General features: G+C 40.6%; 1 protein-coding gene across 5 annotated transcripts in view; it reads right to left on the bottom strand.

Moving 5' to 3' along the window:
- The window catches only part of FBXW8 (F-box and WD repeat domain containing 8), a 163,801-nt gene extending 141,087 nt beyond the window's left edge, over positions 1–22,714 (bottom strand). For 4 of the 5 annotated variants that reach the window (XR_005214003.1, XR_005214002.1, XM_037816888.1 and 1 more), the window contains exons 1-2: positions 22,341–22,714; positions 7,589–7,693 (exon numbers count right to left, since the gene is read on the bottom strand). Coding sequence is in view for 3 of the 5 variants with exons in the window: in XM_037816888.1 (XP_037672816.1) it covers positions 7,589–7,693; positions 22,341–22,658 (423 nt within the window). In the remaining 2 variants the exon portion in view is untranslated. Of the gene's footprint in view, positions 1–7,588; positions 7,694–21,111; positions 21,319–22,340 lie in introns of all 5 variants that reach the window. The other variant, XM_037816889.1, reaches the window with a different exon arrangement.
- Between the last annotated feature and the right edge of the window lie 1,498 nt (positions 22,715–24,212).

The following is a 24,212-nucleotide window of genomic DNA, read 5'->3' as shown; positions in this document are numbered from 1 at the left end:
TCTTCTTTTCTTTTTTCATCTTTCACTTTATTTGTCTGGAGTAATGAAAAGTTTCTAAAAATTGAACAAAAATTAAGTGTGATGGATGCACAGCTGTATGAGCATACCCAGGGGCAAGTGATTGTACACTTTGGATCTTTGGATAATTGTATGGTATCTGAACAATCTCAATAAAAATGAAAAAAAAAAAAAAAAAAGCCTTTCAATTAATTGGTCTCCCTCCTGCTGTCCTGTCCCTCTACAGCCCTTGTCACCTCTCTGCTCAAAACACTCCAATGGCTTCCCATCTCATTCAGAACAAAATAAGACTTTTTAAACAACTAAATGCCTTTCACATTTTAACCATCTCTCCTAATCTCTCTGACCTTATCTCCTACTTTTATCTCTTTTGCTTATTACACCTCTTATATTAGTTTTCTATTGCTGCTCTAACAAATTACCACAAATTTAATGGTTTAAACCAACACATATTTATTCCTTTATAGTTCTGAAGGTCAGAAGTCTAAAATCAAGGTGGTGGCAGGGCTGTGTTCCTTCCAAAGGGTCTAGGGGAGAATCTGTTTCCTTGTCTTTTCCAGCATCTAGAGGCCATCTACTTTCTTTTCCTTGTGGTGGTCCCTTCTTCTGTCCTCAAAGCCAGCACATGACATCATCTCTCCCCTCTGACTTACTGCCTCCCCTTCATAAAGACCCTTGTTAATTACACTGGACGTACCCAGATAATCCAAAATAATCTTCCATTCTCAAGACCTGTAACTTAATCACATCTCCAAAGGCCCTTTTGCCATGAAAAGTAACCTATTAACAGGTTCTGAATATTAGGACCCAGATGCCTATGCCGGTCTGTATATATTATGTTCCCCAGAAAAAGCCATGTTCTTTGATGTAATCTTGTAGGGGCAGATTGATTAATCTTTTTGATTAGGGTGTGGCCTTTTGACTGTTTCCATGGAGATATGACCCACCCAACTATGGGTGATGACTTTGATTGGATAATTTCCATGGAGGTGTTACCCCACCCATTCAGGGTGGGTCTGAATTAAATCACTAGAGCCATATAAATGAGCTGACAAACAGAAGAAACTCAGAGTATCTGTGAGTGACATTTTGGAGAAACATTTTGAAGAGGACTATGAAAGCTGACATTTTGGAGAACACCATTTGAAATGCAACCTGGGAGCAAGCAGACACCAGCCACGTGCCTTCCCAGCTAACAGAGGTTTTCCGGATGCCAATGGTCTTTACCCAGTGAAGATACTCTATAGTTGATGCTTTACCTTGGACACGTTATGGCCTTAAGACTATAACTCTGTAGCCAAATAAACCCCCCTTTATAAAAGTCAATCCTTATATGCTACCACTAATGTGAACTTTGAAAAATGTAAAACGAATGGTTTATAATGTAGAATGTAGGGGAACTAGCGATAGAGAGCAATTAAGGAAGGGGGAACAATAATCCAAGAAGAACAGATAAGCTATCATGGGTAAATTTAATGTTCTGGGAATGCCCAGGAATGACTATGGTCTGTCAATTTCTCATGGGTATAGTAGGAACAAGTTCACAGAAATGTTGCTATATTAGGTTACTTTCTTGGGGTAGAGTAAGAAAACGTTGGAAGTAAAGTAGTTACCTTAGGTCAATTGTCTTTTTCTTACTCCCTTGTTATGGTCTCTTTGAAATGTTCTTTTATTGTATGGTGTGTTTTGTTTTTTTTTTGTATTTTTTTTATTTTTCATACAGTTGATTTAGAAAAAAAAAAGTTTTAAAAAAAAAAAAAAACAAGGAAAAAATATGCAGAGCCCCCTTGAGGAGCTGGTGGAGAATGCAGGGGTATTGGCCTGCCCTACCTTGGTGGTTGCTAACATGCCCACAGACATAGGGGATTGGTGGTTTGATGGATTGAGCCCTCTACCATGGAATCTGCCCTTGGGAAGACTGTTGCTGCAAAGGAGAGGCTAGGCCTCCCTGTAATTGTGCCTAAGAGCCTCCTCCCGAATGCCTCTTTGTTGCTCAGATGTGGCCCTCTCTCTCTAGCTAAGCCAACTTGAAAAGTGAAATCACTGCCCTCCCCCCTACATGGGATCAGGCACCCAGGGGAGTGAACCTCCCTGGCAACGTGGAATATGACCCCCGGGGAGGAATGTAGACCCGGCATCGTGGGACGGAGAACATCTTCTTGACCAAAAGAGGGATGTGAAAGGAAATGAAATAAGCTTCAGTGGCAGAGAGATTCCAAAAAGAGCCGAGAGGTCACTCTGGTGGGCACTCTTACACACAATATAGACAATTCTTTTTAGGTTCTAATGAATTGCGGTAGCTGGTGGTGGATACCTGAAACTATCAAACTACAACCCAGAATCCATGAATCTTGAAGACAATTGCATAAAAATGTGGCTTATGAGGGGGGACAGTGGGATTGGGGGGGGGGCCATAGGGATCACACTCCCGTTTGTCTAGTGTGTGGATGGATGAGTGGAAAGGTGGGGGAAGGAAACAAACAGACAAACAGACAAGGGCACCCAGTGTTCTTTTTTACTTTAGCAGCTCCTTTTCACTTTAATTATTATTCTGGTTATTTTTGTGTGTGTGGTAATGAGGGTGTTGGGGATTGATTTTGGTAATGAATGTACAACTATGTAACATACGCTTTGTTTTGTATGACTGCGTGGTATGTGAATATATCTCAATAAAATGAATAAAAATTTTTAAAAAAATTAAAAAAAAAAAAAAAAGAAGAACTGGATAAGATAAGTAAAGGGTATGCAAAAGTACAAGAGGGATCGACTTTCTGGCCTGGCATTTAAGAGGAAAAATAAATACCTGGTACTAATAAAAAAAAAAAAAAAGTCAATCCATTTCTGGAATTTTGCATAATAGCAGCATTAGCAAACCGGAACAATGCCTTGGGCAAGGGGTCATTATTTAGCCTACCACAAGGAAGCCACTCAGATCTCCCTGCTATCCTCAAACATGATAGGTATGCTCAGCCTCAGGGCTTCTGCACAGCTTACTTCTTTCCTCCTTCAGGTCTTTGTTCAAATGTCAACTTCTCTGTGAAGTCTTCCCTGTCCATTTAAAATTGCAACCCCACCATCACCTTCACTGTCTTATTTTTCTCCACAGCACTTATCACCATCTGATATGCTGTATATTTAATTATATATTTACTGAATATAATGCAAGCTTTCTGATGGCAGGGTTTTTAGTCTGTTTCATTCACAGCTATAACCACTGTCTTGAATGGTACATGGCACATTGTAGGCCTTCTGTAAATAACTGTGTGAAAGAATTAAGTCCAAATTTTAAAAATTCAACTTTTAAAATAATTGGATTATTTTAATTTTCAAAGATCATATAAATAGCTCAGCTCCTGGCCTGTGCTGCCCTCAGAAGGCTCTGATTTTCTTACTCATATGTGATCTCTTCTTTCTGCTTTTATTTTCTTTAAAAATTTTTAATTATGGAAAATTTAAAACACACAATAGAGCAAACATAAAGTACTCCCAAGTAGCCATCATTCAGTTCAACCATCATCAATATTTTGCTCCCTGATCATTTTCTTTTTAAAGATTGCTTTTTTTCCCCAAACCCCTGCTTAAAGGAGGCAGCAGCCAGGTAAATTAAGAGGAAACTCTTGACGCTGTTTGGGTCTCAGAAATGCAGGGAACCTTTCACATATCTCCCTGAAAGAGGTTCAGTGACGACGGTGAGAGTTAAAAACCAAAGGAATCCTGCCAGCAGCTAAAGCTCTTCAGAATCAGTTCTGCTATGAAAATCAGTTCAGTCTCACTTGGTTACAGACACCTGACGTTCCAAAGACTTCATGAGATCTTTAGCTTATAAATACTCAGATTTTAGTTTTTCCTATGTGGACATCTGGAAAGACTGTAAGATAACATTTCCTTCATATTTGAAATATCATAAGCTAATGAACTAGACTTAAGCTCCAGAATTAGTTATTTATTTTGGTATCACCTACTTTTGCTGGCCAATTTAATCATATATCTGAAGTTTTTAACCTCTGCATCTTCTCTCTTTTTCTTTATTACTTTATGCACACTTTTCTGCCTTTATTTTAAAAACATTGTTGCTTTTGTGGCTAAGTTTCTAAAGTTATACTTAAGGAAATACATGTAATTAAAATATGTTAAAAAGTTGGAACACCAAAAAAAAGACAAAATTATAGACATGGAGAACAAATTAATGGTTGCCAGAGTTAGGGACAAGGGAAAGGGGAGAGGTGGGTGTAGCTGTAATGAGGAGCAGGTAGATCTTGGGAGGGAACTGTTTTATATCTTGACAGTGGTGGTAGGCACACAACCTACACGTGACAAAACTATCATACACATACACACAAATACACACACACACAAATGAGTACATGAAAATGCAGCTATCTGAATGAGGTCAGTGAATTGTACCTATGTCAATTTCCTGGTTGTGATACTGTACTATAGTTATGGAAGATGCTACTACCGGAGGAAACTGGGTGAAGGGTACATGGGACCTCTCTGTATTACTTTTTTTTCTAACTTCCTATGAATTTATAATTATTCCAAAATAAAATGTTTATAAAAATCAATGCTGGTAAATACCTAAAAACCATCACTCTTTAGAATTATTCATATTATAACAGTAGACTTATCTTTCTCATAAAAAACAATTTTGTAGTTTTGTAATCAACAACTTTGTAATTATTATCCACTTAAAAATATTATCCAATAAAGTGCCAGGAATCCTGTGGGCACAAAAACGGACAGATATAAAATCATAAGTAGCAAAATGATAAAGCTGTTCAATGAACCATCCAACTCATAACTTTGCTTACTAAAAGCCACACTGTTTTAGAGACATTTCAGCATGAAACACTCCCAGAGATACTAAATCCCTTGAGAGACAAGGGGCAAGAGAGGTCAGTATCAAAAGTACATAAGGCTCACAAACTAATGAAATAGGATTTTAGCTTTTGAAAGCATAAAGTCTCAGAAAGCAGAAAAAGGGGAGGAGGTGGAAAGGACACAAAGTCAAAGCAAAATCAATTCTCCAGCATAGTTTGTGGCATAATTAAATCTCAAAAGGCCTCCCCAAGCAGGGTTCTTTACTGTTAGTGAGTTACCAATTTGGCAAAAAGATCTAAGAAAACAGGTTTTCTCCAAGGACGCACATACAGTTCATGTGCCAATTCCACATAACTGGCTCAATTTCACTAAACTCTCCAGGCGCCTAGATTACAGAGAGAGAAAGAGAAAAAGAGAGACCCTTTTAAAACAAAATCACAAAGCAGCAGGACATTACATTCAACAGAAGGACTGTTTCCCTATTTCAAAAATAAAAACATGAAAAACAAATGAAAATGCTACTTATTTTTATCACTTTGTAAGGGGGGGACTGGTTAGTGCTTGAAAAAATAAAGCCAATTCTACAAACTCCTGGCCATGCCCTGTTCTCTTAGTGTGAAAGCTCTATGATAATTCTGCCTTCACAGATGACAGCTACTTTGCCCACTGTATATTAAAGAAAGAAATTCTGTTTAAGGATATTTTCTATTCCTATGCATGTGCTCTAAAAAATAGGTTAACCAAAAAAACAAATCCAGCTGGCCAAAGAGGGAATATTTCTGGTGGACAACTGGACTACTGTGTGGCAGATTAAACTGTTCACACCTGCAGAATAATTGCAACAGCATTACCATCCTACCCTGAAATGTGGCCCCATTGTACCAAAAGGGGGATCTCTTCTACTAGATCCTATCTTTAACTGATAAACTCATTGGATGAGAAAACCAGCAGCAGATGTGAAAGCCACATGGCCCTCTACAAAGCAAGGGAGAAAAAAGCAATGTTAAAAGAAATGATTCCTTAAACAGCAACTCCCTGTCAAGAATGGAGATTTTATCGTCTAATGCTGATTCTCTGTAAAGCTGCTAGCTATTAGACCCTGTTCCAAGACTTTAGCTAACAGCAACAGGCTGAAATCCAGGAATTGGACTCATTTAGCTACACCCTTGTTTTCAACTCTTGGGAGAACGGCCAATGCGTAAAGTTAGAATATAACAAATCAAATTTCCACAGGGAAAGAAAAGACAATGCAGGTAACTCTCACTGAATGCAATTGATAGACTCTGAGCAAAGTTTACACTTAAGCAATTTTTTATTTAGTGAATTTTTGACTTTAAATAATTTCTATCATTTACCAAAGACATACTCTGCTAGAAAAATATTTGCTAAAACCCCCACTGAAGTAACATTATGGCAGTTAAGAACACCAAAAATATTTTCAAAATCATATCTAAGTAGAAATATAACACTGATTAAGCAAAATGTTTTGTGAGGTAACACCAAAAACTCTCAATTGGCCTCTATCATATATTATTTCACTAACCTGCCACAGGGGTAGCAAGCTTTAAACTTTAAACTTAGCTACAGTTTTCATCACTCTCAAATTGCTTCTACATATTTATATTTATATATATTTATATATATATATATATATATATATATATATATATAAGTTTTTCTTCATATTCTTGGTGGTGCTTTGGATTTTACACAACTCTTTCCCTTACTATAGTAGACACTTGTGTAAAATGCCTTACAGAATCCAGGAATGGGAAATGGTAATCACTGAACAATCTAATTTTGGCAGTTACATTCTCATGGATACTTCAGTGTCTTCTCAGGAATACCGCTCAGTATCGGTCAAGATACTGAAATATATTAATTGCCAATTCATAAGGCAGCTGGACATCAAAAGTCAAATATTCAGCAATCATACACACATTTAACTTATTAGAAAGCAATTATACATCCTTGGCCAAAAAAGAAGAGAATAATTTTAATGGCATGAACTTATGCTTCTCAAAGTGTGACCATGGCCACATTAGCGCCACCTAGGAGCTGGTTAGAAATCCAGAATCTCAGGCCCTACCCCAGATCTCTGGCATCCAAGTCTGCATTTTATCAAGATGCATTTGCACAGTAAAGTTTGGCCTAGACAATATCTCCCACCATACCCTTCCATGGACAATCAGAGTAAACATGAGGTAGATAACACAGATGTGCAATTCCCTAGGTGGGAAGCTCCCACCAGCCTTGCACCTCACAAAGTGGAGTTCTAGTGTCTCTAAAGGATAACTTGGACTATACACCAGAAACATGACGTCACCATCTGCCCCTGTGCTGACCCTCAGCTACCAACCTGATGACGGACTTGATTTAACCAATGCCTCACATTTTTGCATTAAGAACTAAGAATACATTAGCAGCACAGGCCAGCTCAATAAAGGCCAAGTAGAGAACTGTCACACTTGAGTGTGCTGCCACAGGTCAGCCATAACTCAGACGGCAGGGACCACAGCTCTCTTGAGTTAAGTGGTCACAGAAAGATAAACACCAAGTGGCGAGGTGAAACTCAACTCTTAAAGTGCAGGGCTGCTTTCCTTCACGTGAAATTGCTATCTGATTCACTGACTCTTTGAAGTTTATCATTCCATTAAGTAAATTTCTGTTACCAGTGACTTCCTAAACTTAATAGTATGTTACCCACATATTTTAGGTAGATCTTGAACATCAGTTAATGATAGCTTACCTGAGCACACCTTCCCAGATCTTTCCGGTCAAGATACTGAAATATATTAATTGCCAATTCATAAGGCAGCTGGACATCAAAGAAGGGCACATCATCCATTTCATTCTGAAGAGAAAAAGGGAAAGGAAATAAGCTTATAATTCAAAGGTATGAAAATAACTCATATTTCAGAGGTTCTTTAAATTACCAGAGATTGTCCCAGGTGGTGACAAGACAGGTGGGCGTTTCCCAGGAGAAGCAAGGCATTCTCACTATTCCACAGAGCAGTCACAGAACTAAACCAGGACTCATCAGGCACTTTCAATTCTAATATTTCAAAATGCAGAAGCAGGGTGCCATATTATAACCTGGAGTACGCCACAGGAACCAGTGCAAAGGTTTGTGGAAAACCTCTCAGCTTCTAAGGAAGATTGAGGAACAGGTGGCCAAGAGAGTGAGGAGGGCATCCCTTCTCCCTGGGACAACTGCTACTACCCCCAACTTGGAGGCTAATGAGTACCCATAGAAGAATGAGAAACACTGACCTAAATTGCTGAAGTGTTTTCATTAGGAAAGGGAGACTAGGGCTGTGAACATGAGTAAAAAAGTAAATAAATCAATCGCTGCTCTTGACTGAGGTGAACAACATCTCTCCGTGGCTCCTGGAGACATGCAAGGTTTCCTAATGCACTTGGGGGTTACACTGGTTAACCTGAGTGAGCCAGTGCAAACAAAGCATTTCTTCTTCGGTGTCATTTATTAATGCAGAGAAATTAGAGCTCGCCTGCCTTTGGATAAGCAATTAGAGATGAGGTAACAGGCTTTATTTGAGAGATAAGGCTGCCATGACAATCCTGGTAGCACAAAGAAATATGAGTGTGAGACAGAAAAAAGCTAAGTGTGTACATGTCCCCTTCTGCCTGTTCCCAAATCCACCTGCCAAAGCTCACTTGGTGTGTGCTTCTCCAGAGCTAGGGAAAGCTGGGCTCTTTGTCCCAACAGAACTTGTTTAATAAAATTCATCTTTAAAAAGCTTTGGCTGGCACCAGTGACTTACTGGTAGGAAGCAAATTGTTAATTCACCACTCAAATGAAACAGTGTTTTGTATTACAAGGCTTCAGCCTCAAAATAGAAACTAGTCTCAGCATTTTTTTATTATTATTATGAACAGTCTCAGCATTTTTAACGGAGTGTGAGCACTGGTTTAGACCCAACCAAGATGCAGTGTAAAGACTTTGATGGAATCATGTTTCCGTTCATATAGGAGTCTCAGGACTAAAAGACAACCCTAGGCATGAGAAGGAAATGTGGCATGCGACTGCAAAAACAGTGTAAGACTAAGTATCAGGGCCAAAAAAGGATCTCTAGAGGAAAAGGGAGTAAGGGTTGACAGTTCTCTGTGGGAAAAGAAGGAACAGAATGTTAAATCAGGAAAGAAATGTTGGCCATGCAGAGAGGGGGAAAAAACAGGAAAAAATCTCCAAGTGTAATGAGAAGACAAAGGAGTCTTTGCCCAAAAAAATAATGGAAAGTCATTGGTCGAATGTCAGACTAAGTCCCTTCCTACAACTAATCAGCTTCACTCATCAAGAGAAAGAGGCATCACTTTCTCTCTTGGCCTTGAGACTCCTCAAAACACTCCCGAGTATAATTTGCCAGGAGACACATGCTTGCAACCCTGGACCACGTTCTGCTTTCTCTTTTGGGTTACTGTGACTATGGTGAAGTGGAGAAGGCTACTGACAAGTATTGGTACAGAAAAAAGAGAAAAATATTCTTTATCCTCATACAACCAGGACAATGGCTAACAAAAGCTTGCTCATTCAAACTGAAGTCACTGTTAGAGACTTGTCAGGTGTTGCTTTCTTCAGTCAGTCCATTCAGGACTCACTATGAACTGGCTTCTGGACTTGGCATTACTGTGACAAAGCCCCACAAACCTTCTTTGTTTTTAAGTCTTTCTAGTGCAGGAAAGTCACTCCTGGGAGCAGGAGTTTTCCATCCTTTGCCTATTCTCCATTCTCACCCTTGAAGGCAGTGTCACTACCTTAGCATAACCCCAGCCCTGCCACCACCCTCCTTGATCCCAACCACCACAATCTCTGGGATGCAGCGGAGCATGGGGCTTTAGAGCAAAGATTCAAACTGATAATCCTAGTTCTGCCTTCCTCCCAGCACTGACACCCAGGCTAAGTGTACTGGAACCTCAGCTTCTTCATCTGTAAAACAGATACCATAGCATACTTATTTCATAGGGTAGTTATGAAAATAAGATGAAATAATACCTGGCACAAATACTAGGGCTAAGTAAGCATGCAATGAATGACTGTTACTATTGCTATTTTCTTTTCTTGAGTGCCACTCCACTTCATAAAGGCACTCCCTTTTTTTCCTTTACAAATATTTATTGATTTGTTCCACACTCCATTTTACTCTTAAACTAGTTTGTTGTCTATATAGAAATATAAGTGGTCTCCTCTTATACTATAAGCAGATGATGGTTGATCACAGTGGAAACAGGATGATACAGCAAATCAAAGGTATCTAGGAGTACAAAAAATAGAAACATTCATACAACCTCTCTTTTCCAAGAGGACTTTTAAAAATTACTTATCAATTCTTAAAAGGTTATACCACAGTAACAACTAAAGTAGGATTTGCTCTAGTGCACAGTGGTTGAAAAAGACATGACCCACCAACCTGCAAATGACTAGTCAGTAGTGTCACAGCCGCTCATACCAACAGACAACCACAGAGATGCTGTGTTGGCCTCATATATAATGTACAAATTTGATGGTTTATAAATTCTGGAGAGTGAGAACTGTTTCAAAACATTGAATTATAATTATGTAAACATCAACATTACACAGCCAGACTTTTTTTTAATCACGGTGATCTTTTAGAATTCAGACATCTAAACTCAAAATGATCATCAATCCAAAACAGATCACATCCTCGACTTAACATGTAAATGACCTTCCCTGGAGCTACCGTGGTTGGGGAATGTCAGGAAAAAAAAGAAACCAATACACATTTTAAGAAATAGGTAGCTCCACAAGGTCAAGAGACCAAATGTTGAAGCTTCATGCTACACATTTGGAATAATTTTGGCAAGACATTCTATGAACTGTTCTTGCAGTAGAAGCTGCAGCGGATCATGCAGAGTCCCCCTTCAGGTCCAAGTCGCTTGTTCTCCCAGATGCCAGAGTGCCTCCTGATGGCTCACAGCCAAGTCCCTTCCCAGGAACTGCCCTTGGCCAAACCAGCTGCATTACCCAAGGTTATACCCCCTCCCGAAGGGCAATCTGTAACCAATGGCTGGGCTATGCATGGGCAGAGGCTGGGCCTCCTGGCCTCAGTTCAGGACCTCTCAGAAAGAGGTCCCACTAAACCACCTATGAGCAAATCTCCATCTTGCAGTCTGTTTTGTGGAGAATCCAACTTTTTCTCCAAAGCAACGGATGTGATCCATGGTAGTCCCATGTTAAACACATTCCCAAGAGTCCTTACACACAACTCCAAGACATTAGTCTGGTAACTCTACCTAGCCCCTCTCTACTCAAGGAGGGGTACTGGAATACATGAGTGAGAGAGATGGAGAGACGTTATATACCAAAATAATAAAAACACCATTGTAGATTCAAAGTTAAGTAACTCATTCATAAGCTCCAGTTCATTATTACTAACATATCACTTTGGAAACACCTTACAAAAGATTGAGAATTATGAACACATTTGACCTCTGCTTGAAAGCACAATACACATGATTTGACAAGGCTGTGGGGCCACATCCGGGACAAGGACTGTAGCCCAGTAACCAGGTAAATTCTAATAGCTGCAGCAGAATGTCTTAAGCACTCTGATTTGGTACTGCCCACTGTTACTAAATAGAAGTAAAAATACTACTTGCTACTAGAGTACAGAGAAAAGTTCCCTTGTTATTTAAAAGATGTTGGACTTTCATCTAAGCTATTTTTAAGCACACAATCATTCACAAGTTATGGGTCACACTTATCCAAGTCTATACCTATAACAACTTAAAAACATGAAAATGAACAACTTGGAATTTCAGAAACAAGGATATTCCAGAAGGAAGAAAAGATTAAAGGCCTTGGACATATTCATAAAGGGAAACTTGGTCACACTATAAAATACCAATGCGATCATAACGTTTAGAGAGAATAATTTCACATTAAGTCAATAGCCCTAAGCAATGTGAGACTGGCCAAAGTTAGGCTACAGAAGATCAATCAATAAAACCAAACTATTAAAATTCCTTCAAATTTAAGGCAAAACATCTTTTCAATGAAATACAACCTGGCTTTTAATTCTTTGACAATGAATCAGATATCGATTCTCTACCACAATCAGTGACTCTCAGCCTGCACTGCACATCAAAAATCTACGGAGTTTTTTAAAAAATCAAATGTCCAGAGCCCCACCCAGACCTACCACCTAGAGTTTTGGGGTAGTCTCTTCCCTAGGGGATCCTGAAACATATTAAAGTTGAATCACAACCCTAATTCCTGGGCAGGTATAAAAGTAAATCCCTACCCTTTTTGCCAATCAAGCAAAACATTCATGTTACTTTGTTAATTCAAAGTCAGTGAAGACTAGATTTTCCCAAAGTCTATTGGACTTACTCCAAACATGCTGAGAGAAACTGCAAATAGATCCATCCCCAGAGAGGCCAATTTATACTCCTATGTGCTAATGTAAGACTAATTCTGTAAATGGATTGGTTTTGTGTCTTACTGTTAGAAATTTAATCTGTCCTCTCTTGTTTAATAGAAGAAGGGATAATTACTAAGAGCCAAATAAGCAAAAAGTGAGGAAACTGACTTAATGTCTGTTCCCAATGTACAACTCCAGGGCAAACAGAACACAGAAAAAAATCCCTCTAGATGGTGTTCTAAGAAACTGAGAAAAGCACCTTGGGTTCAAATAAGAGACTCATAATAACATTTCTGTTAAATCTGTGACTAAAAGAGATTGTTTTCTGAGGAGTTTATCTCAACTTTCCACATAATGCCAAGCTGAGGAGACTCATACAATCTCAAACAGAAGGAAAGGACAAGTTTCAGTTTCACCTGTTTCTTCTTTGAGACGGGGAAAAAAAATGGTTCACTAAAATAAAAGCTTGAAATTGTCACAATAAATAGGCAGCCATTTACAATCCCCAATTTATCTCAAAATACATACAAAGAAAAAAAGAATGGACAGAAGTACACTACAATGTAAACAGTGCTAGTCTCTGAGCAGTGAGATTACAAGAGATTTTTTTCTTCTTTGTATTCATAAATATTTTGTATTTCATAAACATTTTTTACAGTAAGCATGTGATATTTTCACAGGTACAGAAAAGCAATATATTTTGAAAATAAGGTGTTTTATCTTCACAATATCATCTGAATTCAGGGCCATGCCAGGTGTTGGGGGCAAGGGGAAGGGTGCTATTAGCAAATATATAAGAAATTATTTCAACATTCAAAGAACTTAAAATCTTCCATAGGGATAAGTCATTCTCACATGCAGACGCTGTCAACAGGCAGTAGAGACAGCCCCCTAAGGTATTCCAAAAGTTCATCAGTAAGTCAGCTATTCAGAACTTGGAAATCATTTCTCTAAGGAAATAATGTTCTCAAAGGTGGTTAAACTCTCAAGCAGTCCACAAAAAGTCAATTTATCTCTTAACATTTAACCTAATCCCCATGCCTTAGTTAAGAGAAAAGCAAAGACGTTCAATAAATATTTTGTCAATTGCATGCATGATATAACCGAACTATAACACTACAGAATCTAACCAGCACAATCCCTTGCATGCAGTAGATGTGCAACAACAGTCTGCAGGATTTGATTTATCTTTGTTTTACAGGAACAGGCTTTCCAACTTCAAGACACATTCTCATTCAACACCTAGTGATCTGATTCCTCTGGGCACTCTGGTCAGGGATGGAGGTAGAAAAATGCCACTCTAAAGGATTTGGGAAGTGTTCCTGGGGCTTCCAGGAGGATAGGACTAGCAGTGAAGGAAGCAGGTGTGAGGCAGAACAGGCTGGACCTCTGCTTTCAAATCCCCCTTTTAGTCCAAATTGGGATCAGAGCTTTAGGACACAGCAGGGAGAGAAATGAGGAGGAGGGGAGCTCCCCCTCCAGAAGCTGTGGGTCCCAGAGGGAACATGTGGGTTTGGATTTGTTTGTGGGAAGAGGAAAGAGAAGTGTTATGTCAAGGACCCCAAACATTCCAAGCACAATACCACATTCAGGACTGCCTACATAATTTGCAGAGACCTGTACAGAACAAAAGCATGAGGCCCCTTGTTAAAAAAACAACCAAAAAAAGAATTTCAAGACTGAAACAGTATAATGGAGAAGTTAGGATTTAAGGGCTGATTATGATTACTGAATCATTATATAGATATTCCTTTTGCTTTCTGGTGTATTAGAGTAGATGAAGGGAAATACCTGAAACCTGAACTGTAACCCAGCCTTGATCTCTGATAATGACTGTATAGCCTTTATCTTATGCCCTCATGACGGGAAAAACCTTGTGACTAAAAGTCACTTGTACCCATTTATCAAGTTTTTTAACTTTAACTTCTTATGTTCACTAAAGACAGCCCATAGTGTTCATTAATGAAGGGCATTGGGTCAGCCCAAAACTAACCCACCACAAGTCCAAAGTTATCTTGATAACTGAAGCTAGATCTAACCAAAATGGGCCTGGCTGACATGTGCAGTACCCTACACTTTAACCCATCAGTCACCTATACCTCATTATACTACTAAAAATCACACCCATCATGGTATTAAGGTTGCCATTTTCCTACATACATTCTGTGACTAAGCATGGAACCAATCTGTGCATGCTCAATAATTAGATCACTTCTAATTACATCATCTGGGGCCACTGTACTCATTATCCTAATACCTGCCCATCTTCTGATACTATAAAACTATCAGAACTATTGCAGTTTGGGGGGACAATTTGGACTGATAGGCCATCTGTTCTCCTATTTCGTGCCTAGCAATAAAACTCTCTTTGAAACTCCGGTGTTTCAGGAATTGGTCATTTGAGCACATCGGGCAAAAGAATTGACTGCCTTGGTCCCATAACAAGAACACAGCATTAAACCAAGCAGGGAATCCCCTCCCCTCAGCAAGCTTGCTCCCTGGCCTCCTTGATGTCTCCCAGGAAACGGAACCTTCCCAGCAGAGCCTTCTTGGATAGGCCTATTTAAAATTACAGCCCCTCCCCCAACACATACACGCCTTATCTGCTCCCTGCCTTATTTTTCTCCAAAGGATTTATCGCCTGACAGTGATCTATTTGCTCACTGTCTATCTCCCTTTCTCCCAAAATGTAAGTTCTAACAGGGCAGGGTTTTTGTGTTTCTTGTTCACTGCTGTATCCCCAGTGCCTAGAACAATGCCTGGTACTTAGAAGCCACTTAATGAATATTTATAGAATGAATGAATGAAGGCTAAACTGCTTCAAACGGCAGCACCTTCCAACTAAGAGATGACCTAATATACAGAGACTATTTCAAAATGTACCAAGTAGAGACCTGCTAATTCGTCAGTAACATGAATAAACGAGTAACAATGACAATAACAGCTTTTTAACTAGGGTAAAAGGGAGAAGAGAGAGAATTTTGGGCTGGAAGGACCAAGAAAGAGTTAACATAGGAGATGGAATTCAAGCCTGTGCCAGTTTGGATATATTATATCCCCCTAAAAAAGCCATGATTTTTTAATCCAATCTCATGGGATATCGGGATTAAGGTTGCTTCCACGGAGAAGCGACCCACCTAACTGTGAGTGACACCTTTGGTTACGGTATGACCTCTGATTGAATGTTTCTGTGGAGGTGTGGCCCTGCCCATTCAGCGTGGGTCTTGATTAGTTCACTGGAACCTCATAAAAGCTCAAAGAGAAGGAGCTCATAGCTAACTGCAGCTTAGAGATACATTTTGATGACGGCCGTTGAAAGCTGACATTTTGGAGAACGCCATTTTGAAACGCAACCTGGGATCAAGCAGATGCCAGCTACATGCCTTCAGAGCTAACAGAGGTTTTCTGGATGCAACTGGCCATCCTTCAACGAAGGTACCCTATTGTTCAATGCCTTACCTTGGACACTTTATGGCTTTAAGACTGTAACTCTGTAACCAAATAAACCCCCTGTATAAAAGTCAATCCATTTCTGGTATTTTGCATAGCGGGCAGCATTAGCAAACCAGAACAAAGCCCAACCTTAAAAGGAAGGTGAAAGGCAAGCAGAGAGAAAGGGATGTCATTCCAGGTAATCCGATTCATGAGCTCACATTTCTATCAGTTTGCTTTCTCATTTCATATGACCAGAAGCGTTCACACTGGAGTTTCCTTACTCGCATCTAACTTAAAATCAGAAAAAAAGTTAAGGAGCCATTAAATTGACTTCTTGTTGGCAACACAGATGAAGGCTCTGACAGATTATGTACAACATGAATGGGCAATATTGACCAGCAGTATTAAAACTTTTTGATTAGACCTGAAACCCAAATCTGAAATTTGAAGAATGCTTTGAATATTCACATTTTCTTTTCCTTTTTATAGGGTTGCTGTTGGAAACAGCAATTATGCCAATGTTATTTCAACTCGGCAGACATGGACTAGACCCTGATGCACTGAGGACTGTAGGTGAGGGTACAAGAATGAGTTAAGCAATAAACCCTGCCTCCAGGGATTCACAATTCAAGAGGCAGGGAAGCTAGGGGCTTATCAATGATAAGTTTTAGCAGAGAGGAAGTGAATAGTATAATGAATTCTTCTGCAGTACTAATGATAATAGTATAGCTTAAATGTACTGACGGTTTACTATCTGGCAGACTTGATGGGGAGCATGTCCCGTGCCTATATCATTGCCTCTTCATAGACTAGAACTAGCATCACCCTCGTTTGACAGGGAAGGCAAGTAGGTTAAGTTAATTTGCCCAAGATCACCCAGCAAAGCCTGAATCTGAATGCAGGTCTGCCTGATTCCAGAACCGGGACCCATAATCAGGGCTATCCTGCCTCCATTAGCGTTTATTCTTTTAGTTAAGAGAAACAAGACTCTAGGCTCTCTGAAGACAAGGACTGTATCCATTCTGTTTACTGCTGATTCCCCATTCCCCAGCACTTAGCTGATCAATAATTAGGTGTTGGATGAATGGAAAACACACATTTCCACATTTAGTGCTGCTTCACTTACCCACCTCAACTGGACACTTATTGTTGTTTTCTGCCAAACATCCATTCCCCCTTCTTTCCTTTTAGGAAAACCACCCCTCTCCCACTCTTGGTCAACATGGTTGATGGGCACTGAATACAAATCTTGTCAAAGATGGACAAATGACCCAATTTGGACAATGGGAATTTAGGACATAACTTTTGCTGCATACAACAGAAAACAGATGCTCAATTTCTCATGGGTTGCTAAACTGATAAAATGTAAGACTGGAGTTGCTGGGAGCCATTTTATCTCCAAGAGGAGAAAGTCTGCCTCTAAATAAAGCCAAGAAAAAGAAAGCAGGACCAAGAAACAGAAAGATCTCTGGTTACATTATTTAAGCACCCAGAACAAACACTACTATCTGGAATTTTCAGTTGTATGAACCAACATGGTTTTTTAAGCCAGTTTGAATTGGATGCCTGTTGCTTCAGTCCTGACACACCTCCTAAATAAAAATAGGACAAGCAACTGGATATCACAACCACCCCAACTGGAAAAAGAAAGAAACATCCTTGGAATTATACTTAGGTGGTTCCACTACCTCCAAGAAGCCCAAGTTTATGAAGAGAGGGGAACTGAAGCCAACAGAGAGACAGTGACTGCTGCCTCTGGAATTCTGTCCAAGGAAGTGTCATTTCTTTTACGGATTAACATATACCAAGATGACTATCAAGTGCCCATTCAGATATTCCCGAATGACCACCTAAGAGGGGCTAGTTTCATGGTACTATTATGGAAAGCTGCACAAGAGAAGACAATACTCAAAAGGAATCATTTCTAAGTTTTCATTTCAGCTGTGCATGTCCATCAAAGGTTGTGGGCTGACTAGGCCAGATGATACTCTAAAGCTGCGTTCACACTCCCATCAAGAGGCAGTTTATCTTGATAGCCAACTTATTAGTTGTTCTCACTCTAGTGATGATTCTGAAGACTGTGAAGTGGAAGAGACTGCACCAAAACATTTAACAGGCTGCACTAACATAACAGAGTATGCCAACAGGTTATAGAGGATCAGGTGTGAGGAGGTGCTACAGGATTTTTATTTCCCTTTCACGTCAACTGGATCAACATCTGATGGTTTCTGGGGAGTCCCAAATGGTCCTAAATCTTCCTTTTCAGGAGTCACCCATGCTTCAAGCCCAAGGATTCTTGGGAAGACAAAAGCAAAGATCACAAACTGATGACTCAAGTTAGATCCAGACTCCAGATGGGTTTTGATCAACTGGCAGTGCTATACCCAAAATGTTAATTTTTTAACATAATTAGTTACCAACAATTAAAAATTACAAGAGTTTGTGTGGTAGATTGGACTAATATCCCCCACTTTGTACATGCCTTCCTATATCTAGGTCCTTTAAGGAGCCCCATCCCATACTGGCTCAGGGGTTGGCCACACGACTTTTTTTTTTTTTTTTTTTAATGCCAAATGTGTAACCTTTTATTTTCATTAAGCACATAATACAAATATCTTCCAATCCTTGAAAGCTGTTGTCACATATATCTAGGATTAATCCAGGGAATTAGAAGTTTCACTTTCCAGTGATTTCACAAGTAACACATTCTGAGGTAGGTGGAAAAAAGTTAACCTGTTTATATTTATACAGAATTGCATCAGAGTTTAGAGTAGCTGTTCTGCAGGCTCAGTCTAAGGGTATTAAAAAGGCCGTAACAAGAAGGTACTCTTTAGGATATAGTATTTGGAATTGTTCTTCACTAGTGAGTCCTAGCTGGACTGTAATTACCTGCAGCACTTAGAGATCCCCATCCCCCACTTACTGAATCCATTGCAAGGGCCAGCACCCAGAAACCTGCATATTTAGACAAGCCCCCCAGGGCACACTGACACTGTCAAGTAAGAGAATTATATTCCCGGTAATTACTACTTAGCTTACTAACAGGAGGGCATTCAAAATAACAGAGGTGCTAGCTTCCCTTTACTAGTCAGATCATCTCGGATAGTCTCAATTTCCTATAGATCTTTAAACAGAAACATAAATTAGAAGTGATTATTCATGAAGAAGTGTTAAAATGTTTTGGGCATTATGAATATGGGCTTGAAATATTAAGCATTTTTTATACTCTGATGGGATAGTAAAGAATATTTTTAAATTAGGAGATCATCTTTGAAAGTCTCTAAGTGCTTCAAAAGCACTTATGCAATGGAGCTTGACTACTTGCTCTTGTCACTTGACTACTGCTCTTGTCACTCTGAGAAGGACACCCAAGGTTAGCCTGTTGCATGGTGAGAAATACATGACCCAAACACATGCACACACAGTTGCCCTACCCACACCTAGCCAACCCCTAGAAGTAGAGCTGCCTATCAGACCAGCAGCTGATCTCATGAGTGAGCCCAGACCAGCTCAGCCCAAACCGGCACCTTTTATTTTCATTAAGCACATAATACAAATATCTTCCAATCCTTGAAAGCTGTTGTCGCATATATCTAGGATTAATCCAGGGAATTAGAACTTTCACTTTCCAGTGAATAATGACCTAAATGGTTGCTGTTTTAAGCCAACATTTTGGGTTTTTTTACTGTACCAAAACCTAACTGAAAAATCCACATAAAAATCCCCGTTTCCAATTCAAAACAACAACAACAACAACTCCTCAAAACACCTTGCAATACTGGGACATTCCTACATGAAAACCACCAGTTGGGGGTGGGCAGTGGCATATACGTCCCAGTTTGTCATTCCTTATGGTCTCACCTATGCTGAGGTCAAGTTCAGTGCCACGTCATCTCAGCTGGAAGTTTTACTCATGGTAAGGAAGAAAGTAGCACACTATATCCCACAAACGTAAGTTACCATCAAATGTGAGAATGCACCAATACAACCATGTTGGAAAATTGTCAATAGCTACTAAGGCAGACCCTATGTGTACTTTCTGTCTGAACAATCCATTCCTAGGTGAATACCAAAGAAAAACATGTATGAGTGTTCACCAAAAGAGGTGTAAAAATGTTCACAGCAGTACTGTTTTTGATCTTAGCCAAAAGACCAAGAAGCGATAGCAGTACTACTATTCTTGATAGCCTTTAACTGGAAATCATTCAAGTGCCCATCAAAAGAATGAATAAATAAAATGTGGTATATTCATAGGGATAAATCTCATAAGTAATGCTATACACAAAAAGCCAGACACAAGATACATATTGTATGATTCCACTTATAAATAGTCCGAACACAGACAAAATTAAAATATGATGTTAGAAATCAGTTAGGTGGTTACCCTTGGAAGAGGACACAGGGAATAGGGGTTCTGCCACACTGGTAATGCTGTTCCATGACCTAGGCACTGGTTGCATGGATGTGTAAACTTCTAAAAATGAACGGAAGTGAACATGTGATTTCTACACTTTAAAAAAACCTTTAAAAAGTGGGAGAACAAAATCAAGAGGGCCACATTTCAACAAAATTGATAAAGGAGGTTTCTTTAGGAATATCATGAAGAAGATTCCTACACTATATGACATGCTTAATGTGACAAAGAATACAACTTAGGTCGCCATTATGGAAGAAATTACAAAACTATGACTAGAATCTGGAAAAGACACACAACCAAACGCATGATCAACTAGGTAGAATGGACTGACTACACTATGTCTCCCCTAGTTTACTCATTTACATCTGCCTGACCCCTGTGGGCTTTGGGGCTTGCAATCATTGACATTAATATCCAAGCCTTTTCTATAAGTCCTCTCATCATTTCCCAGATTGAAGGTACTGGGTAGGTTTACTGGCCCTTCAAATATCAGTAACGTTCCTAATGTTCATTTGCTAAATGATTTAGGGCTCATAGTGGCTACTGGAGAGGGTCCTTGGGAGAGTTAGACACAACTATCTCTAAACCAACATAAGACAGTAGGAACGCTAGTAAGCAACCACAGGATGAATGATTGTTACTTTATTTATAGCAGTGTTACTGATGACTGCAAAGTATTCAAAAAATAAGATAGAAGTGCCCCAAAGGTTGGATGGTGTTCATAGTAGTGTACAGCCTAGTAGAACCTAATGTGATTCCAAAGGGAGAAGAGACCAAAGACATGAATTCCAGGAATACAGGGCAGGCTTTTTCTAACCACACATGAAACTTAATTCTAACGAGTCCCTGGATCCTCCAGCAGCCAGACCCCTTCCACTTTTAGAAGGCTTGATTTATTGCTCCACTGTTTTTGGTATCAGAGCCTATCCCTCAGGAGAGTTAGGGACAGAAAGCCTTGAGAACCAAGACCTTAAACCAAAGGATGCTGTAGAGCAAAGTACAGTATCTCAAACTTACCTCACTGTCCCAATCATCAGATTTCTGGGCCCTTTCCCTGGAAACTGACTCAGCAGATATGCCGAGAGTCCAAAGAACTTGCATTTTAACAAGGGCCTCAGGTGATTCTTATGCCAAGACAGGTTTGGAAAATTTGCACATGTGCAGTTTACAGTCCAAGCGATCTGGAGTCAAATTCAATCCCCAGAATTTATCAGCTGGATAACCCTGGGCAAATTACAGAAAACCTCTTTTGAGTTCCTTATTTGCAAAAAGACACTAACAATATATCCACCCTGCAGGCAAAACACAGGATTAGACACCAGGTAAAAACTCAAAATAGCAGATATTAACCACATATTGCATAATAAATTTAAAAATAAATAATAAAAAGCCATTATTTCTTGAAACAACTTGCCAATTACAGAATTCCTCCTGGTTGGAAAAAGATAAAGGTCTCCTTTGAGCCTAATTTAAGCCAGAACATTAAAATCAGCTGTTTTATCGTAACTCTTAACCAGGGGGCCAGGGATGTGTTTCAGGTGATGCTGATCTTGCCAACTTTGGGAATGAGCATATTTTCGTGGAGAGAGGGGCCCCAGCGTCCTCCAGATTTCCCAAGGGAATCATGCCTCACAAGAAGAACCCCCATCCTAATGACAGTGCCCCAAATAGTCTTCTTTAAACTTGTTTACTGTGATAATTTCTGAAATAATACATATAGTTAGGAAAAATTAAATAGCACAAACGGTACATAGAGAAAAGTTAAAATTCCTTCCCATCCTTGTCCTCCGTCCTCCTCCCCAAAGGCAACCATTGTAACGGTTTAGCTATCCTTCAAGAGCAGAATTTCTCAATCTCAGATCTATTGACATTTTGGGCCCCGTAATTCTTTGTCCTGGGGGCGGAGGGGGAGAGGGTTGCTGGCTGTCCTGTGCATTGCAAGACGTTCAGCAGCATCCCTGGCCTCTACCCACTAGATATCAGTAGCACACAACCCCAGCTGTGATAGCCAAAAATATCTCCAGACAGTACCAAATCTGGGAGACAAAACCGCCCCCGGTTGAGAATCACTGCTTCCACAGATACTCGACGCATACATAAACATTTGTCTGTGTACTCCTTCACATTTTTTCCCCACAATGGCTGGTGCACCAAGAGAGTTACTTTCCAACTCATGACGGGGTTTGTCCCGGGGGCGGGGACCGGCCCGGGCCTCGGCGTGGGGGTGGGGGACGACGGCCACTCACCAGGTCTCGGATGAGCTGGTCCACCAGCTGGTCCCCGCCCCCGGCGCCCTCTCGGGCCTGAGGGGAACGAGAGCGGCTCGCCACGTCCTGCCTTTCACCCCTGGTCGCCCGCGCCGCCGGGGGCCGCCCCGCGCCCTCTAAGAGGCCCTGGGCCAGCGCCAGGTACCCCGAGGCCTGCTCGCCGTGTCCGGGGGCCACCTCGGGCCGCCGAGGCCGCCGCTCGGCGCCGCGAGGCTGCCGCCGCTTCCTCAGCGCCTGGGCCTGGGCCAGCTCCTCCTGCCAGCGCCGGCGGAACTCGTCCAAGCTGTGGTCGTCCATCGCCGCCGATCACAGCCCTCCGCGTCCTGCTGTGTGATGCCTACTACCAAGGGGCAGTCCCTCCACCGGAAGTATCCGCCGCGGCCGGAAACCGTCCCGGGTGCCGCTCCTGGGTTCCGGGTGAGCTGCCCGGCCCCAGCCGCTCCTTTTGTGTAGCCTGCGGCGCACGTGGTCCACGGGCTCGCAGCATCCCAAGGGGAGGACAGCGCCTGCATGTCAGCACCTCGCCTCCACTTGTTTCTGCTTTCCTGTCTGGGAAAGGGGCTTTTACCCAAACACTGTTTCTTCATTCAACAAACATGCACTGAACGACAATTATAAGCCAAGCACCGGAGATTCAGCATTTAAATCTGCAAAAAAAAATCCCTCCCCTCTTGGCGTATGCATTCAAGTGCAGGAAGATGTTAAATAATTGAACGAATGCATGCGAGCGTTCGAATCAGCGGTAGGTATGATGAAGAAAATAAAACAAGGTAGTGTAATAAAGCGATTGAGTAGCAAGGGGGAGATTAATTTTAGAAGGATGGTCAGGGAAGTTCTCTCTGAGGAGGTGATAATTTGAACTAAGAGGAGACATTGAACAAACGAGGAGAGAAACTAGCCAATCTCAGAACGGAGGCTTCCAGAAGGAACTTCAAGTGCGAGGTGGGAGTGTGTCATACAGTTGCATTCTATCTTCACGCTACTTTCTACCTGCTGTTCCCTCCCCCAAGAATTCTCTCCAACTCCTACACATCTTTCACATCTCAGCTCACACCTCACTTAAAATCTACCCAGCTACCGACCCCCTCCCCAAAAAATCAGGTCTCCCTGTTACTCATTCTCACAGCATCTTGTATGTACTTGATCCTCATAGCACATAAACGCATGTAATTTCATATTTGTGCAATTATTTAGTACTGTCTCCCTTCCTTACTAGACTGTCAACTCCTAGCATGGATGCTGATGCACAGTAGATTCTCATTGAATATTTACTGAAAGAATAACAGCCCTTTAAGATGAGAACTATTTTTGTCTCCACTGAGAAAAGGGAGGCATAAAAATTTTAGAAACTTGTCCAAAATTATGCTAATTTGCAGACCCAGGATTTGACTCCAATTCTTTTTGACTCCAGGACCCCACCTGTAAATTATTATCATTACAGCACACATGCCTAAGTTCAGGGAGGAGCCACTTACCTGCCTCTAGTTACCATGATTTTTTCAATGCAGTGAGATCTAGGTTGGAATCCCACACCTTCATTAATTCACATCCCCTTTCTTCCAGCAATGCTACTTCTAGGAGTTTATCCTGAGGGATCAAAATGGTAGATAAGTTCAAAGAATACTTAAAAGGATCTTCGCTGAAGCATTGTTTATAGTACTGAAAAATTGGAAGCAATCTAACTGAAAAAAAGGACTTTTGGTTAAATCAGTCGCATCCCATTGGAATGTAAGATCCTGCGAGAAAGTCAGTTCCAGAGAGCAGAGGCTTTGTCTTTTTTGTTCATTGCTATATGTTCAGCACCCAGATGAGTGCCTGAGACATGGTAGCTGCTCGATAAATAATGAGTGG

The sequence above is a fragment of the Choloepus didactylus genome, chromosome 23, assembly GCF_015220235.1.
Source record: "Choloepus didactylus isolate mChoDid1 chromosome 23, mChoDid1.pri, whole genome shotgun sequence".
NCBI classification, from domain to species: Eukaryota; Metazoa; Chordata; class Mammalia; order Pilosa; family Megalonychidae; genus Choloepus; species Choloepus didactylus.
This window is presented reverse-complemented; position numbering and strand designations above follow the sequence as displayed.